Genomic DNA, 17,942 nt, shown 5'->3' on the forward strand with positions numbered 1-17,942 from the left:
TTGTCTGGCCAGCACTTCTCTTCTTTGTCTGATGGTTTGTCCTGTAAAGGTGTTCGCTCGATACTCAAGGGTAGCTCTTTTCTGGTCAAACTTGTGGGGAACAGTGCACAAATTATAAGTAAATTGTGTAGGCAAGGTAGAAGAAATAACGGTAAAGACAGGAAGACATATTCTTTGGAAAGGACAGTAATTGATCGTACGTGATGAACGGTAGAAAACAAGTGTGCTTAATTAACTAAGAAGGGAATCTGATTTAAGACTAAGAGTTGAAAGCTGTGATACAATTATAGCTTCTAATATCTGCGGTTACAAGGATAGGTAGAATGACATCTATATCGCTCACCCTTCTTGGCCAACGTTATGTATACCTCCTCTACCACCTCTCCAATTTCCTCTATGACCTCCTCGTCCTCCTCTACCGGGGAATCTGTTAGCTGCCATAGGGGCCGTTGGAGGTATGGGACGAAGTCCTTGATAGGACATCGGGTTGGGAGGTAGGCCATGGTGTGTCGCAAAGTGGCGCTCTGGAGCCACTGGTGTGTGGTGGCTGACAGAGGATTGGGTGGTGTTTGTGTTACGCTTCGCTCCTCTTCGTTTCTTGAACGGTTGAGTGTCTGATTCTACTACGACTCTCTTGTTGTTGCTAGAGGAAGCTGTTGGCTGTGTTGTTTGTCTCCAAGTGCCGGTTTCTGGGTGTTTGAACTCCAATCGTCCTCCTTTTGCGTAAGGGTTGGTATCACCGCAGTTCGCTTCACCGGCTCTCAAGGATTTGTCTTTCGCCTGATTCAGATACTTTTCCGCTAACGTTCCAATGTCTTTCATCTTCTCTTTCTCTCCTCGTTTCACAAAGATTTGTGCTTGAACTAAGATATCATATCTAAGGGCTGTTAACCAGCATTCTGTGGATCGCCTGTATGGGGAGATTGATATAATGAGTACATATATTAGCAACTATTTGTATCTTACTGTTCAGAGTAAGACTCTGGACACACTTGATTGACTTTACATTGTCTATGTGTAGTCTCAACCGTTTTGCTAAAGGAGCTTGGCCGTAGTATCCTGTTAAATAGCGTCTAAACAGGCTCATGTTCTTGGACCATTCTCCGAAGGATTGGGTGTATTCTGACGGAGCCTCGAGGCCTTTGTTGACCTTGCCTTTTGATGAAGAAGAATGGTGGTTTTGATTATACTCTTATCCAATCTAGCGAAATTCTGGTCGAAAACAGTAAGGGGGATGGATGTGTTTAATTCATCCATCTGATCTGACCAGAATGGCTTTGATGTGAGGGGAGCAGTCAGATCGTGCTACTAGCAAACATTGGTAGGTACATTGCCGCTCTCACCTGTAATTGTACTAAGTCACCAGAAGGAACAACACCGATGTCTATCTCGATTGTTTTCTTCTTTTTCGACTTCTTTGAAGTTTTTCCTTTCCCTCTGCTTTCTTTCTTACCAGTCTTGTGTTTCTTGTTTTTCTTCCTCGACTTGGTTGTTTTCTTCGCTTTAGACTTTTCTTTCTTTAGCTGAGCTAGTAGCTTCGTTATCTTGTCTACAGACACTGTTAAAGACGATTCATTATCAGTTTTGTGATCTTAGTTCAATCTTTCTTCCTCTCCGAGGCTGAACAAGGTAAAAGTATCATGAGATTATCTTAGAGATTAGAATAGTGAAGCGGCTTTGGAATTATCCATAATAAGTGACTTGCGAGTGAACTCTAGCAAGATGCAATCCAATTTGATCGCGAAGATACAAGTGGTTTTGAATATTACGGGAATGTAATATGATCACTATTACGTGCTCTACCATCTGGGAGCTGGACTGCGAGTGTACTCGAGCAAGGTGTAGATATGTGAAATTCACATTTACTGATGGGGAAGTGGTAGCATGAAAGGAAGGGTTTGACGTGATTGGTCTTTTGGTTGCTAACTAGAGTAGGTTACTAACTCTAGTGTGGAGAAGTGTGGATTGTAGTAGAAAGAGGGATAAGGCGTTATTCAATAATGTAGGCTTACTCTTCTTCTTCTCTTTCTTCTAGTGACTCCATCTTCTTCTGAATCGGAATCTTCTTCTCCTCCGGACAAGCTAGATTCTCCATCTGAGCTTCCTCCCGACCCAGATCCGGACAAGATGGAGGGATTAGATGGGATAGGTGCTTCAGAGTCGCTGCTTGAGTCGTCTGAGTCTCCTTCGTCTTCTGAGACTTGAGATGAGTCGTTGCTAGAATCGGGTTTGTCTGGATCTTCTTCTGATACTTCGGAAGACTCGTTTGAAGATTGACGAGCAGTTGCACCGTCTGACTCACTACTTGGTTCATTGTCCTCATTGTTTCTAGGATTGTCCTCTTCGCTAGGGTTCTCATCTTCGTTAGGGTTTTCATCTACAATATCGTTACTTTGATGATCGTCATCTAGGTTACCCTGATGTCTGTTCATCGCGGTTTGGTTCATCTGGCCGTTGTTGTTTGCGTTGGCCTGAGCTAGTATCTCGGTTGACTCCGAGTCGTTGCCGATGTTGGAGTCTTCTTCTGGTGCCATGTCTGATCCGTCTAAGGAAGAGTTGATTTGCGTGGATGTGGAAGGTTCTATTCCTTGAGCTCTTCGGTTAGCACGTATAGCTCTAGATGCTGCGGTCATTGTGTATAGACTAGTTGCGATAAAGAGAGGAAATGACTAAGGGATGGATTTACTAATTGGAAAACGTAGAGTTTGTTTGTATGAATAACAGATTTTATAACGATTTGGAGAGTTTATGATTTAGTTGTAATGTTTGTGATATTAGTATGGGATTTCGAAAATTGTAAGTGACAATATCAGATTGTATTGCTCTTGAAATGTAAGGGAAATAGGGATTTGAATTTAATGATAATAAATTGATAATAAAGGAAGCACTGGGGGACAAATACAAAAGGCAACGAGCTGGGGTTTATAGCCTCCTCTCGCTCTTTAGTCTTAGAGTCCTTCCTGAGAATCATCCTCAATAGGGAAATGAAATCATTTCCGTAACCCCGAGTAAGGTGAGGACTCTTAGGCTTCCAATTAGTCCCTCTTTGGTAAGTTATTAACCTAGATTGGTTCTACTCCCAAAAGAGCGTACTTCTCCTTTTTTTCATGGACGGGTCTTACAATTCGTGCCTTTTGCAAGAGGCAATCAACCTTACAAGGAGTTTAGAACTGATAAGCTGATAAATTCCAAGCTTTAGATCTTCTCTGGATCAACAATCTTGCTGGTTTATGATAACTTGATGATATTGATATTCTTGATATTGAACAAACATTCCTTCAGGCTCCAAAGTAATACTACCTTGGATCAAGTTAAGTTCAACATCCATCTTGAAGAGGTATATCAACTAGATATCTATTATCACAGTCACCAACTCAGAAATCAACTACCTTGTCAATTTTGTTGTTGGTCACTTTTTTCTAGTATTTGGTTTGGTTTGTTGAACTTAAGATATGAAATAGGTTGAAAGACATAACAAAATTAATCAGAAAGAAACAGAATTCAGGTTTTCATAAAGATCACTTCAACATTCAGCAACAAGAAGCTTTGAATCCAATAATGTTAAAATTAAGCTGGGGTGAGAAAATCTGGTGTTTTGGTTCCAATCTCTCAATCTGAATTATTTCTTTAACTTGAATTGATAAAATTTTGAAACCTTGTTGTTAATCAGACAACATCCAAGTATTTCATTGATAGGTGAAAAAGAGTTGTGGGTCTAGGCCAAGGTGGAGAAAGACACTAATTAGCATCCATTGTGATTTGCTTTGACCAGACAAACCCTTTCAGAGTCTAGTTTGTCAAAAAGAATTACGATGAATTTGACAGGAGTATTTACTGGCTGAGAATTCTTATGAAGTCCAGATACATTATTGCACCAGAGTGCTAGCTGAGTTGTGACACTGAGACAAGATGATGGTATCTTGATACCTCTTGCTCAGGGTCTAGTTGCTTCAAGATTCATTGTAGAAGATAGAAATGTGAAACTTTGATGAGAGTTACTTCAGATGAATTGTTCAAAGGTTGTTACTTAGAGTGAGGCGATAAAGTGACCAGAAGTCTTTCATGCAAAGAGGTGTGAATTTGAATTTGATGAACTCAAAAAGACAAACTCAAAGATGAGCAGAAATGAAATCTGTTTTGATGGTGAAGAAAAAAGAAAGCCCTTGACATTATCAGTGATCAAGCTCTAGGAACAACTAGAGATGTACATATAAGAAAATGTGATGTGCCTTAATGCAATCACTTTGTGATCTGATTTCTTAAGACAACTTGAATAAAATTCATAACTGGAGAATCTGTGGGCATTTCCAGAACAGTTGAACTATGAAAGTTATAAAGGAATATAAATCATGAGTACCATGCAACCTCTAATGAGGCAGTATAGGTTTTACCACCAGAGCAATCTATGATTGTATCAAATTGAGAAACATATGGGATTCTAAATGGGATAGATTAGATGTTTGATGCAATTAAAGATGTGATTGATGAATAATGTTTGTCTAATAATCATATAGGCTCACTTGTTTTTATTGTGTTAGTTTTGGGAAGATTTACACTTAGAGTTCATTAGTCAATTGAAATATCTTGAAAGATTGAGTGATATAAGTGAAACTGGAAAATCATTTGAACAAACTTGCCATACAAGTTGTGTGGCTGTGAACAAAACATAATCCAGTGTTTCAAAGAATGACAGCAAACCTTTATTTCACACAATAAGCAATAATTGTTCATGTACAGTAAAAGTGTTGAATGATCTGGCATGTGGAGCTGGCTAAAAATTCATTACAATACCAAACTGAAAGATCAGTGGTTATGTATGGCCAAGTGTAAAGGCACCAGTATTTATTCAAAACATCAATTCCCCATAAACTTAATTGTGATCAACATGTAAGTTTGATTAGATTGGAATTGAGAGACTTGTCATCATGATTTTGTTCATCTTCAAATGTGATGAGTCCAGTCAATGTTAGCTACAACAAAGGTAGATCAGCAAGGACTTTTCTCTAGGAATCTTTAAAAATCTTCGTAATGTATCTGCTGTGCAATTCTAATTGCTAAAGTTGTTTGAGTTTTGATGATAGTAGAACTGGTTGTGATAGAAAAAGTTCTGTCCCAGAAGCTACTTTTGGGTCTTCATCATAAATTTAATCATATTCAATCTGGAGAGAGCAATTCTACTTCTTTAAAGGAATCTTTGTCATTGGATTCTTTGTGATTGTATTCAGGGGCACAAGCATTGTAGAAGAGATCATGTTTTTCACATTGAGCAGGAGGTTTACTGCAATTTTTAGAGACACTGAGTGAAATTGATTGCACATAGCTGCCCTATTTGAATAGGATATCTTTGGTCTGTAGATGAATTGGTGCTGGCAGAGATGTAGGAAACTGTAGTGTCTGGAATTTGGTATGAATGATCAATTGTGATTAGAAAGCATTCCTTCATGAACAAGTTGCTCTGAAGATCACTCCCTTGCCATATCCTTGATTGACAGTGCTGGAATATCTCACACAAAGTAAGGGAATTATTTTGAGTACTATTCAAGATTGGCTAATTTTGGTGCAAGTAAGTGTTGCGTGGCCTCCATTCACCTGGACCAGATATCAGCACTGTACCCTTTGCTCTTTGTTCAAAGGTTGGTTTAGCTTCAAGCTTAGCTATTGAATCAACACTGCAAACATTATTCGGCTTCCCCAAGTGGGCAGGAAAAAATGATTGGGAGTATGATTTGTCATAAAATGATCTATCACTCCACACCTAAGCCAGAACACACACACTACATATGTGCAACAGGCTCAGTGAATAGGTGGTTATCATGTACATACAGTTCTGCTCAGTTATCTGCTCATCAGCATAAGTTATTCATATGTAATACATGCTGTAACTTTTTTCAGATTGACAAAAGTATTCAAAAGATTGACTACATACACCCACCCAGTGTTTTGGTGTGATCTCATCAACTCAACTGCATGTAACACCCTTTCTGTTACTATGAAACAGCTTCAGTAATATTGCCTGAGCAGCTACAGCATTATATGTAGTGAATTTTTGCGACAATTTTTCCAAGGTCAAAAAAGTTACATGTGGTATAACATGTGATTTATTTATTCTGATGGGCAAAAAACTGAGCAGACCTGTATGTACATGATAGATAACTATTTACTTAGCTTGCTGCACATATGTAGTGTGGGTGTTATGTCTCAGGTGTGCAGTATTGGATCCTTTTATGACAAACTGTACTATTAATCATTTTCCTCTTCCAACTTGGGGAAGTTGAATGATGTTCACAGTGAAGCATTTCAAGTATCTTATCAAAAACCCTTGATAGGTAGATTTATGAGGCTTATTATGCTCCAACTCTGTCCTCTGAAAAACATTTGCAACTTCATTGGATGTGATTTCAGATCCTTCTGGAATGTAAGATTCCAGTGCTTTGTTCACAGGTGGAGACAGGTCATGTGACTAATGTGTACAAAGATATCAAACATTGAATTCTTTGACCAGAGAAATTGTTTCGTGTTGAATTGCTCAAAACGCTTTTGAAGAAAGTTGAGATTTTCAATTACTGGCTGAGTCCTCTCGTATTAGTGACCTTCAGAGACGATCTCCCGGAAAATTGAGAGCTGAGTCATGAAGCTAGAGGATTTCATTTTGATGTTGTAAAGGTGTTAAGAGGCTAGTCATTGTAATTATCTTCAAGAGCAACAACTGAGAGAAGAGAGCTGAGATTGAGAAGCTAGTATGAAAATTTTCTGTCAAGAACAACCACTTTCAAGAATTCATTTCAAGGAGCTTGTCGTAGATTGGAAAGCTGGGAGACTCTGATGGGCTTCATATGCCTATGGATTGTCTTTCGCGAGGATCAATTCTACTTGAGACCTTTGGTTTCAGAAGGTTTATTTGGGACGAGATGGTTACTTCCGGTTAAGTCATAACGTGCCCGGGAATGATGCAGAGCAGGTGATTTTGAGGCCCTTGAATAGGAAGACTGAAAGATGAGAATTGATGGATATGAGAAGAATATGAAATTTAATGAGAAAGAAAGACCATAACTTTCTTACTCTAGCTTGGTGAAATGTTTTCGAGTCGGGAACAGAAACCCGGACACAGAACTTAACTCAAACTTCAAATTCGATAGTTCACATCCTCACTTCCAATCAAATTTTCACCAGTAAGTACCCAAACAATTGAAATCAAACACGACCCATCAAGCCAACGAAAAAACCCATCCATTCTAGATTCTCACCGTCGATTGTAATGTCAAGAGCCAAAAGCAATGCAAGGAAAAAAGCATTAGGCATCAAAGTACCTAATTACAAATCCAAGACTTCACCATGTGCACTTAGATATAAAGCAGAAAGACAAAAGAAATATCAACAAGAAAGGAACCGAAAACGAACACGAGAAAGGAATCGAAAGAGAAATGAGGCTCGTAGAGCAAATCGAGGTGAAAAGAGTTTAGAAGAAGATCACAAGGAGCTTGGTGATGATGAAGATCTGGATGGCAGTGATGGGAATTGTGTTAGTGATGAAGAGGATGAGATACTAGGGTTGGATGAAAATGTCGGTTTATTGGAAGGGTCAAAGTACGTGTTTCATACTTCACTCTTCATTTGATTCATCACACTTGATCTCTGATTCTCCTTTGACTATATCTTGATCATAGTTCATTGGATCCTATACCAAGTACATCCAAAACCTTATCAAATCACTCTGAACCTATCCAACCTAAACCTACCAATCCAACAGAAACTTCTAAAAATGAAGACGAAGCTTTACATAAAGGTGTAGAAGAATTAGAAGATGGAGAAGTATCTGATACACAAACAGATCAAGTCATTGCTGAATATCTTGTTGGAAATAAACCGAAAGCCTAACAAAAATCAAAAAAAATCAAACAAAAAAATCAAAGAAAAAAACTCAAAGAAAAATAGTTTGTACAATGTTATTGTATTAAAGTTTGAAGAATTTAATCAACTGTAAAGAATTGGTTTGATTTGATTTATTAAATAAAAAAGAACCTCAAGAGAAGTTAAACATGAACCCAAGACAATGATATTAAATTTCAAGATGAATGGAAAAAAACGATAGTTTTTCTTAAATTTTCTATTTAAGATTTACCAAAAAGAAAAGTGAAGATCTGATTTAATTTCATTTTTAAGCTTTTATAATATCTCAACTTGAAATCTTTCGTTCACTCAAGGATTTGGTTTTAGGAATTTAGTTGGGTAAACTCTAGGTGATACAGAAGTACAAGAAATTCATTACGGTCTTGTTAAATAAATCTTGATTGTTAAATAGTGATATTGTAAAAAGACAAAGTGAGCAAAAAGAGATCAGGAGTGATGGTATTGAGGACCTAATGGTATGTTTCAGATACAAGGCTTGTGTGCTAAAGAACTATATATAGTAAAATGCTTTTTTGTTGTTATTGTTTGTAATCAGTTAATGAAAATATATTTTAATCGTTCTTGAGTTACATTTTTTGGTAGGATTTGTTTAAAAAATTTGATGAGGTTTCATCATGAGCGTTTATTTGAAACCAAGAGTTTCAACTTCATTCTCATCTTATACATGTATGTGGCCAGAATCCAATCGAGCATGTCTTCAAATATGTTGCAATCATTAATGGTCTGTTTCATTTTTAAGTCCAGCTAGATACTTGTTTTTACATCTTCAGCCGTCTGAAGTTATATACTATCAAACCAAAACTGAAAATGATTTGGTCAACAAATCCAATCCAGCAGCTTCCATTTCTGTTCCTAACTCTTTCTTCAAACTATTCTTGATCCATAATATTACAAAATCAAACTAAACTTGTATTAATTTGAAAGGAAAATTAAAAAAGATTGGAAAAGAATCTCTTAGAGGTTCTTATACCATCGATTCACCCATCCTAAAAACCACCCAATACGAAATCCACCACCCCAAAAAATTATCAGTTCGTTTCAGCTTTGAAGTAATGATTTGAAAGATTCAAACACTCAACTTATAGTTAACTGCAGTGTCAACTTTATGTAATGAAGTTGAAAATGATTTCAATTTAACCTAAGAAAAATCCAAGACCCAAAAAAAAGATGAGTGTGAAGATTTTTAAAAAAAGAAAAGAAAAGACTAAACTCGTTCAGATCCTTCTGTAATATCAAACGCTTCACTATCTTTCCATTCATCTAAATCATCTTTCAAATCATGAGTATAAGCCAAAACCTTAAAAGTTCCTGTACGAAAAAACCGAAAAAAAAATTTGTAAGATAAGATCAAATTGAATTAAAGGTTTTGGGTTATTTTTTTTTTACTTGGAAATTCAAAGATTGGTAAAAATGAAACTGATGCAATGATTTGTCGAATGATTTGTTGGATTTCGCTTTGGATTTCGGTTAGCGATTTGGGCTTTGATTTTTTAAGAATCGGGTTTTCTTGGTTTTCTTTAGGTTCTTGAGGTTCTTTAGGTTCTTTAGGTTCTTGATTTGATGAGTCTTCAGTTTCAGTTTCTTCAATGGTTACATCAAATTCCCATCTTTCTATCGTTTCTCCATTATCTTTTCTTTGAATAACTAACACCAATTTAGAAAGTTGACCAGAAAGTAACCAAACTAACCCAAAAACTCAAAATCAAATCAAAATCCAAAATATCATAATTTCCAAAGTCACTGATTTGAGAGCTTACGTTTAAGTTGAGAATTAATTTTATTTAAATAATCCAAGATATTCGAATCTTCAATCAACATCATTTGTAAACCGAATTTCTTAATCATTTTAAAATCGTTTTGATCATAAATCGAACGTTGGAAAAGGATTGTATTGAGAGCATAATGAAAGTAATCTGAAACAATTGTGGTGGATCCTACTAAACTGATGATTTGTTTTTGGTCTGTTTTAGGTTTGGTTTTCATTCTGGGTTTGGTGAGTTGGGTTGTACTTCCTGTGGGTTTGGTTCGCGTTGTTGATGGGGGTCTTGGATGTCTTTCTGTCATGATGAGTTGAAGTTGAGTTTGAATTGGTTGAAGAAGTGGAGATGGATTTATCATTTATCGGAGTTTACATATGTAATCGGAATACATGTGGCAAGTCAGCTGATCATATCACACTCTATAAGACTGAAGAGATGTGATCGATAGATAAAATGCTTCTACTGTATACTTGTCTGTAACTCACACATCCATTCTCGATCAAAACAAACAAACACTCAAACCCAAACAATCGAAAAACAAACCAAGAAAACCCATCAAATCATGAGCACCAAGACCTTCCCAAACCAATCCCAATCACCTATCACAAATACAATCATCATCATAACATATTTTTTTATTAGAATCGGTTTAGAAATCAAATTGAATTCAAATCCTTCTAGTTTGTTTCATTCGATTATCAATAGACCTGAAATCGTTACACCTATTACTGGTTGGAAAGAATGTATGGATCAATCTTTAAAAACCAAAACATTTTATAAATATTCTGATGAGCTTTTGTTTCGATTAGTACAGGAAGGGGTTTATCTTTTTAAAAATGGTTATGATCCCTACCAAGGAGACATTTTTCATCAAGTTAAGTAATTCACCAAAACTTTAAAACCGTTTTTTTTTGGATTTGATAACTGATGAGGAAAATTGGGTTTTAGTCTCCTTTATTACTTTATTTATTTTCCATCGTTTCTAATCCGATTTCGATTTCTTTAGTTTATGCTTTTATTGATTGTTGTTCTGCTTACTTAAGTTTAAGTCTTTTTAGATTTAAATCAACGGATCTTGGATCTGGTGCATCTTCTTCTTGGAAAGATCATGGTTGGGTTTTGGATTTGGTACGGAATGTAAGGGATTGGCAGTTCTTGATTTGGTTTGTCTTTCTGATCATTTGTTTTCTCTTGAAATTATTCGGCCTGATCAAAACACTAACCTTTTAATTTTTTTGGGTTTATATAATGTTGGAGGATTTTAAAAGTTATTTGTGTTTTCCATTACAACTTTTCACTAGTTTATCTAAATCTACTATCGTATTTACGAATCTATTCATTCTAATCTCTTTAAAAGCTTCACTAAAAAGTAAGTAATAAGTAAAAGTGATTAAATTTTCTTCAAAATTGTAATCATACTGATGTATGTTCAACTTGTTTCGAATAGATCAATTAGCATTATCTATGTTCTCACTGTCGATCGCTACTCATCTAAGTGTTTATCCGATTTTACTCTTACCAAGTACGATATCCATCATCTGTGAAAAAAAACACGGTTTGAACTCAACTTGGTCAACCCAATCAGTAAGCCTCAACCCCTTCCCATCCCACTTCAGATTCTAATCATGTTCTTTTTTTACAGACAACAATTTTTCAATCGATTTCGATTTATGTATCACATTTTGGGACTTTGATTTGGCTTTTCCCATTTCGAATTTCCAAATCTGTTTTCTTATCACACTTAAATGTTAATCAAAACTTAAATCCAAACTTGGGTTTACATTGGTATTTTTCAATTGAAATCTTTGATCATTTTAGATTGTTTTTTAATTTGGTGTTTCAACTTCATTTATTGATTTATTTGATACCTTTTTTGATTAAATTCAAGTTGAGTCTTTTCTTTTTTTTTCTCGTTTTGTAATGTTATTTTTTTGAACTGATTTTTTTTGGGTTTTTTTGGGGGGTTTTTTGTAGAAATGAAAGAGTTTTTGGTTTCGTTTTGATGAATGGGATCGTTTCGATTTTTAAATCTTATCCATCGATTGGTGATGTGACTTTTGCAAATACACTTTTCCTATTAACTTATCCAGAATTAATTAGTCGTAAGTCCCCAAACCCCATCCAATCTTATTTTTATCCAAGAAGAACAAATTTTTTCAATCAAATAAACCAAACCTATAAATATGATTGGATTTTGATTTTGATTTTGAATTTTGAATTTTCTTTAGATCTAAGACATCCGATCTTAACAATTACATTTTATATCTATTCATTAAGTTTATTACCTACGTTTTATTATCAATGGATTCATTTAGGATCAGGAAATGTGAATTTTTATTATGCATCTACTTTGGTTTGGTCGGTTTCCAATGGGTTCTTTTGGATTGATAATCTTTCTAGTTTATTAAAACTTCAATTCCAGAAAGATTTGAAAAGACTGAAAGAATTGGATGGGATACGGGATTGGGTTTTGGATGAAGAGGTTGAAGCTATTGTTCAAAGTTAGGTTTTTGGAGTAGAGGGATGGGGGCTTGGATTGTGATACTAGTGGGTTTGGACTTTTTGTGTTTCGGATGTAGATATATCATGGGTTTTTTTGCATTTGGGTTTTCTTTGCGATTTTAGGGTAGAGCAGTGTAATGATTTCGTTGAAAAAAGTTTAAATAAACTCTTTGAACAAGGTTTCTTGTAGTAATATGTTAGATTCATTTATATGAAACAAAAGGATCAAGAATTGCAAAATGAAAGATGAATCAGATTCAGAAGATGTAAAAGTCAAAAAGTCAAAGTTGAATGTCGAATGATCAGCCTATGAAGTTTCATCTTCCAGTTTTTGCAAATGTCTTAAAGATAATCAGATAAACCTCGACCCCAGAAGATCTCAGTATCTTTTATCTTAACTCTATACAACGGCTTGAATATCTAGAAATGTGATGATGACTCATACTCTTTGTTCCAACCAACTTCAATCTTATTCATCAGTTCCTTTAACCAAAGACTAAAAAGAAGCGATATTTTTCATAAAGGTTATTATAAGACATCGATTTCTCAAGTTTCAAACAAAAAACCAATGTAAGACCACATCTGTTTGTAGATCCAATCAAGACTTTTTCTTTACTTTTCCCGGTGACCAATCCATGAATAATTTTTTACCTTCTCTTTCTTGTTTAATTTTTTCAGCACCAATTTCCATCAACCGTTCTTCAATCAAATCAGAAAAGTTTATAGGTCCATTTGGATTTAAAATGATTGAGATTCTGATTCGATGACCTTTTTGTAATGCATGAATGGCTGTACGGAATTTGGTTGAAAGGTCATTCGGTTCGATTTGGTTGTTGATTTGGATTTCTTTGATTGGTAAGGATTTGTGGGTTGGTTTGGAGGAGCGACGAACACGGGTGACGGGGGTTAGGTCGGAACGGTTGATTAGTTTACAGATCGGGGGCGTTGTGATTCCGTTTACTTCGATTAAGGCGTATTGGGTGAAATCTAGTCTTGAGAGTACATCAAGAGTTCGGGATGGTTTTAGAAGTGAGTTGGTTGTGGGTTGGTCTGCTGAGTTTGGTGATGAGTTTAGTACACAGCTAGGATCTACTAGTTGGATCCATTCAGAGGTGATCTGGTGGTCTGTACGTCGACGGGGTGGGGTTCGTGAAGAACTTGAGGGGTGTAGAGATGATGATGTGAATGGTTGAGCATGATGGACTGCAATTGGTGAGAATGATGGTTTGAGGATCTTGATTGATCGATTCCAGAATCGGTTGATGATCATCTTGGTGAGGTTTTGTTTTAGAGAACTTCACTTCTGCTGTATTTTTAGCCGGTATCAAACTGAAAGTCTGGAACCGACCCGTCATACCGGATCGGATCTGCTCGGACTCTTCTGGTCACGTGTATTTCTGTGTGCACTCAATTGATGTATCTCAGTCTCAGGCTCTTAAAGGATGGTTTCATTAGAAATTGCTCAAAAAAACCCAGTGTGCCTTGATAACTTGAATGGAAACAAAGAAAATTTCAGATGTGACTTTCAACTGGCTCAACATCAAAATCCAAGTTTAAGCTTGAGATTGATCAATTCAATTATGATTGTAATAAAACTCAATATAATTCTTGTCATTTACTAGTGCCAATATTCATAAAATCTTACATTCATCTGATCCTATAGTTGAGTTTTTTTAATCTTTTGATCCAATAGCCCTAGAATATCTTTCAAGTTTTCTTCAATACCTTAAAACTGAATTATTAGTATGGTTGGAAATCTGCCAAAATAATTTCTTGAACTTTTTGAAACAAGATGAAGTATTAAATCTTGAGGTTGAGGTTGAAATCATCAGAATTCAAGTTTTCAAATCTGTTCATTTTCTTTATCTGATGATTAATGATATCTTGTAGTTGGTATCAAAGAAGTGTTTGACAAAGATGATACAGTTGACTCTCGATGTAAGCAAGTTCGACGTAGGCATATCTCGCTATATGCATAGATTTTTCCGGGATTTTTTTTGGTATACGTGCATCCCCTGCCAAAATCAAAACACTTGATGCATAATGGTTAAGACATAAACATTCATTAAAATTTGTGAAATATGCTTACAACAAGAGCTAATTATACTGCATATAAGCATATCATGAACCGCGCTAGCATAATATGTGTATATCAAGCTGCTGAAAGCCCACTTCCATTGGGTGTGAGAACTTCATCAACACAAAAAATCTGCTACATACCCACGCTCCCAGCCTCACCCAACCATGTCTTCCATATCTGAACTTATCAGTGATGTCCTTCTCCTCACACAAAACTGTCCTGAAATTGATACTGCAACAGCTGATGGCCACCTCAATAGGTGGTTTGGAGACTCCCCAGATCCCAGCTTGGACACGGATGAATTGACCCAAGACACCAATGGCAAGCTTGATAACGCATTTGGGAAAGATGTGGGCAGCCAGTTTATACTCAGTGGCTCTTATGGACTTCAGAAGGTCCTTGATTACATCGGAAAGGTTCAAAACTTGCCAAACTGTGATGCCAACATCAGCGGGATAATCAAAACCAAGCTTGTGAAAATAAAAACCATGCTCATTGGTAAGTATGTATCCATCTCTTTTAGCTTGTGAGATTTTTTTCGAGTACTTAGGCTCCTTTCATTTACTTCAGATGCCGGTGCAACAATTCCCAATATCTCTACTCGAACCTCAGTTGCAGGAAAGACAAAGAAACACAACAAGAGAGGTGAATAAGGTTCTTAATACTGGAGTTTTTTGCCTCTTAATGACTTACATGTACGACAATCCAGTGCAAGACAAAATCACAACAAACATTACATCCATTGATGCCTATGTCAAGCACGGAAAAGTCAGAAAAGTCGATGAACACATGGATGCCGACTCACAATCAGTAGAAGCTGTTGAAAACCCTCCGAAGAAGAAGTCCAAAAGCTCAGCCAATCAATCACAGAAGAAGTTGAAGGGAACTCGTGAAGTCAAGGACTTGAAAGATAAGTGTGAGATCCTGGCATGGCACATTGATAACGGAAAAACTCAAGCCAAAACAGCAAAACACTTCAATATTCAACAATCATCTCTGAGTCGATGGCTGAAGGATGCGAAGAAGATCACATCATCAATTCAAATGAACGGCCCCGATGTCAAGCGTCAGCGACCAGCAAAGTTTCCGGCTCTTGAAGAGGCCTTGTTCCACTGGATCATTGAGGCACATGCTTGCAGCATGGTTTTCAGCGGCGATACCTTACGTATGAAAGCTAAAGAGTTCGGTGATCTCCTTGGTGTTCAAATGAACTACTCAGATGGTTGGCTTTCAAACTTCAAGGATCGTCACAGCATTCGTACTCGAGTCCTCCACGGCGATGCAGCCTCAGTTGACCCTACTACTGTGGTAGAAGGTCGGAAGGATCTCCTAGAGCTCACCAAAAACTTCAAACCTTCTGAAATCTACAATGCTGATGAGACCGGACTTGTCTACAAGTGAGTAGACTTCTTTCTTTCAAATTTCGATTCGTTTTCTAAAGTCTTGGGTTTTTTAGGATGCCTCCCAACAAGACCCTTTCTAGCATGGACCACGCGGGAATAAAGGGCTCCAAGATTCGCATTACCTATCTACTCGGAGCTAACGCCGATGGGAGTGATAAGCTTCCTCCCTTGATAATTGGGCATTCAGAAAGACCACGGCCCTTTGGTCGCCACAACGCTTCGTACTGGGGCTTTGAATACAAATTCAACAAAAAAGCTTGGATGACAGCGGTCCTATTTGGTGACTGGCTCTCATCCCTCAATGCACGCATGCGCCTTCAGGATCGGAAGATACTTCTCCTCTTGGATAACTTCTCAGGACACACCTCTGCGGTCAAAGCACTCAAGCTTTCGAACATCACTGTGAAATTCTTACCTCCAAACACTACGAGTGTTTTACAGCCATGTGATGCGGGCATCATTGCTGCTTCCAAAGCTTACTATCGTCAAGATTTTATTTCAAAATCTATACTTAAGTATGAGCAACATCCTGATTGGAATGCAGATAAGATATACAACATTAACATCCTAGAAGCAATGCAAATGGCAGCACGAGCTTGGAAAAAAGTATCAGCCAAAACGATAAAAAACTGTTTTAAACACACCGGAATTATTGCTGATTTTCACCTTGACTGTAATCTCAACCAAATATCTGACAACGATCCCAATACTCACGATGTCTCTGATAAAAACTCTGACACTCATGAAATCTCTGAAGGCCACTCTCGAATTCGATACGCAGTCGACCCAGGTCTTCAAACAGCCATCAATGATCTCTCCGAAGAGCTTAAAAACCTCGATCGCTGTGCAGGATTACCAGAATCGCGTCCTGGATTCCGTATCAGTATCAACGCACTTTTAAATCCAGAAATCGAGGCTCGTAATCCCGAGCAGGAAATAATAATGCCCACAAACGAAGAAATTATACAAACTACCTCTGCCGCGAAACCAGTTGAATCACCAATCATCGAATCAGATGATTCAGAAGATGAAGTCGAACGTGTCCCGTTCACGTTATCTCAAATGAGGAAGGCAATCGAGGAGATTACATATGCTATGGAGTGTCGACCCGATCAAGGTGTGAACGAGGAAGAACCTAATTGGAGCCCGCATGTTCGCGCCCTAGAGAAGATGTGTGAGGATCTCAGCCATGTTCAGTTCTCATCATTGAAACAGACCAACCTTGATAGTTTTTTTAAACCCACTGGTATGTTAATCCAACTGCTCATCTTGTCCCACAGAACGGCTAGATCTGATAAATGCATTTTTTTATTCTAGCTTAATCACAGCTGCCTCGCCCGCTTCTAATTTTCTCTTTTATCATCCCAGCCTGTTGCAATCAATCACTTGCTCAGCAAGCCGTATGTCTGCTTTTTGTACGCTGCTGCATTCAACATGTATCTGTGGTTGTATCTGGCCCAATGAGCTCGTTTGATAAGCAAAAAAAGCGGCATGAGGGCATATGCCCTGTATTTTCAGCGAAAATATGCATATTATGTGTATTGCGCGAGGCAATCAGCATAAAGACATAAGGGTCTTGTTTTGGGAGAAAATAAGCATATTATGTCTACTTCGCGAGTATGCATCGCGCGATATATGCAAGGGATATCTGTCGACCATCAATATGCTTACATCAAGAGTCGACTGTATCAGCAAAGTCGTGCTTGAAAGAAACAAGATTTTGTAGGTAGCATAATTGTATGACTGGAGTCTATGAAACTTAGATGATGTTAAGATCTTAATATGTCTAAATGGGAAACTAATGGCAAAAAAAGAAGATCACTTACATGAAGGTCTTTGCAAAGGATACTCATGTGAGTTGCCGGAAATTTTTCTTTTGTTTTTATTAAATCTGTTTAGGATTATAAATTTGTGATTTGTTGAATTGTTGAATAAGGAATAATCAACCCAGATTCAAGGAATGGGATTAACAGAGACTAGTGAATGGATACCCAACTCATAGATTGTTGGAGAAAAGAGGACCAAACCAGCTGTTAACATAGCTGAGTGAAAAGTCTGGCTATGGGGTCAAGAAAGGGACCAGCACAGGAGGGTTTTGATTAGTGCTATGGGGGGATTGTTGTTTTTCAATGTGATAATTTCTATATATGTAGCCACATATATTTTATTGACCCTTTGATCCAAACATGTGTTGCTGCATAATTTACAATACTCAAAGTCAAGAGGTTTATTCTGAATTTTGTTGAACCTAAAAGAGTGTTTTGGTGAGGAAAAAACTTGAGATGTTCC

General features: G+C 37.1%; 5 protein-coding genes across 5 annotated transcripts; 2 read left to right on the forward strand and 3 right to left on the reverse strand.

Moving 5' to 3' along the window:
* Positions 1-339: 339 nt before the first annotated feature.
* MELLADRAFT_110311 (uncharacterized protein) lies at positions 340-2,633 on the reverse strand (the record flags this gene model as incomplete). The annotated part of the gene is made up of 6 exons (XM_007414472.1): positions 340-910; positions 993-1,155; positions 1,191-1,275; positions 1,344-1,558; position 1,945; positions 2,013-2,633. 6 exons carry the CDS (start codon positions 2,631-2,633, stop codon positions 340-342), a joined length of 1,656 nt encoding a protein of 551 aa, XP_007414534.1.
* A 4,622-nt stretch (positions 2,634-7,255) lies between these two features.
* MELLADRAFT_66479 (uncharacterized protein) lies at positions 7,256-7,875 on the forward strand (the record flags this gene model as incomplete). Its single annotated transcript, XM_007414399.1, has 2 exons — positions 7,256-7,584; positions 7,665-7,875. 2 exons carry the CDS (start codon positions 7,256-7,258, stop codon positions 7,873-7,875), a joined length of 540 nt encoding a protein of 179 aa, XP_007414461.1.
* A 1,099-nt stretch (positions 7,876-8,974) lies between these two features.
* On the reverse strand, positions 8,975-9,891 carry MELLADRAFT_38705 (uncharacterized protein; the record flags this gene model as incomplete). The annotated part of the gene is made up of 4 exons (XM_007414471.1): positions 8,975-9,046; positions 9,119-9,216; positions 9,295-9,591; positions 9,666-9,891. 4 exons carry the CDS (start codon positions 9,889-9,891, stop codon positions 8,975-8,977), a joined length of 693 nt encoding a protein of 230 aa, XP_007414533.1.
* Positions 9,892-10,224: 333 nt separating this feature from the next.
* On the forward strand, positions 10,225-12,438 carry MELLADRAFT_117611 (uncharacterized protein; the record flags this gene model as incomplete). Its single annotated transcript, XM_007414400.1, has 8 exons — positions 10,225-10,411; positions 10,478-10,542; positions 10,617-10,831; positions 10,937-11,037; positions 11,116-11,252; positions 11,311-11,555; positions 11,643-11,770; positions 11,897-12,438. 8 exons carry the CDS (start codon positions 10,231-10,233, stop codon positions 12,172-12,174), a joined length of 1,350 nt encoding a protein of 449 aa, XP_007414462.1.
* A 330-nt stretch (positions 12,439-12,768) lies between these two features.
* MELLADRAFT_66481 (uncharacterized protein) lies at positions 12,769-13,440 on the reverse strand (the record flags this gene model as incomplete). Its single annotated transcript, XM_007414470.1, has 1 exon — positions 12,769-13,440. The coding sequence occupies one exon, from the start codon at positions 13,438-13,440 to the stop codon at positions 12,769-12,771; it is 672 nt and encodes a 223-aa protein (XP_007414532.1).
* Positions 13,441-17,942: the final 4,502 nt, after the last annotated feature.

Source organism: Melampsora larici-populina, assembly GCF_000204055.1.
Source record: "Melampsora larici-populina 98AG31 unplaced genomic scaffold MELLAscaffold_43, whole genome shotgun sequence".
Taxonomy (NCBI): domain Eukaryota; kingdom Fungi; phylum Basidiomycota; class Pucciniomycetes; order Pucciniales; family Melampsoraceae; genus Melampsora; species Melampsora laricis-populina.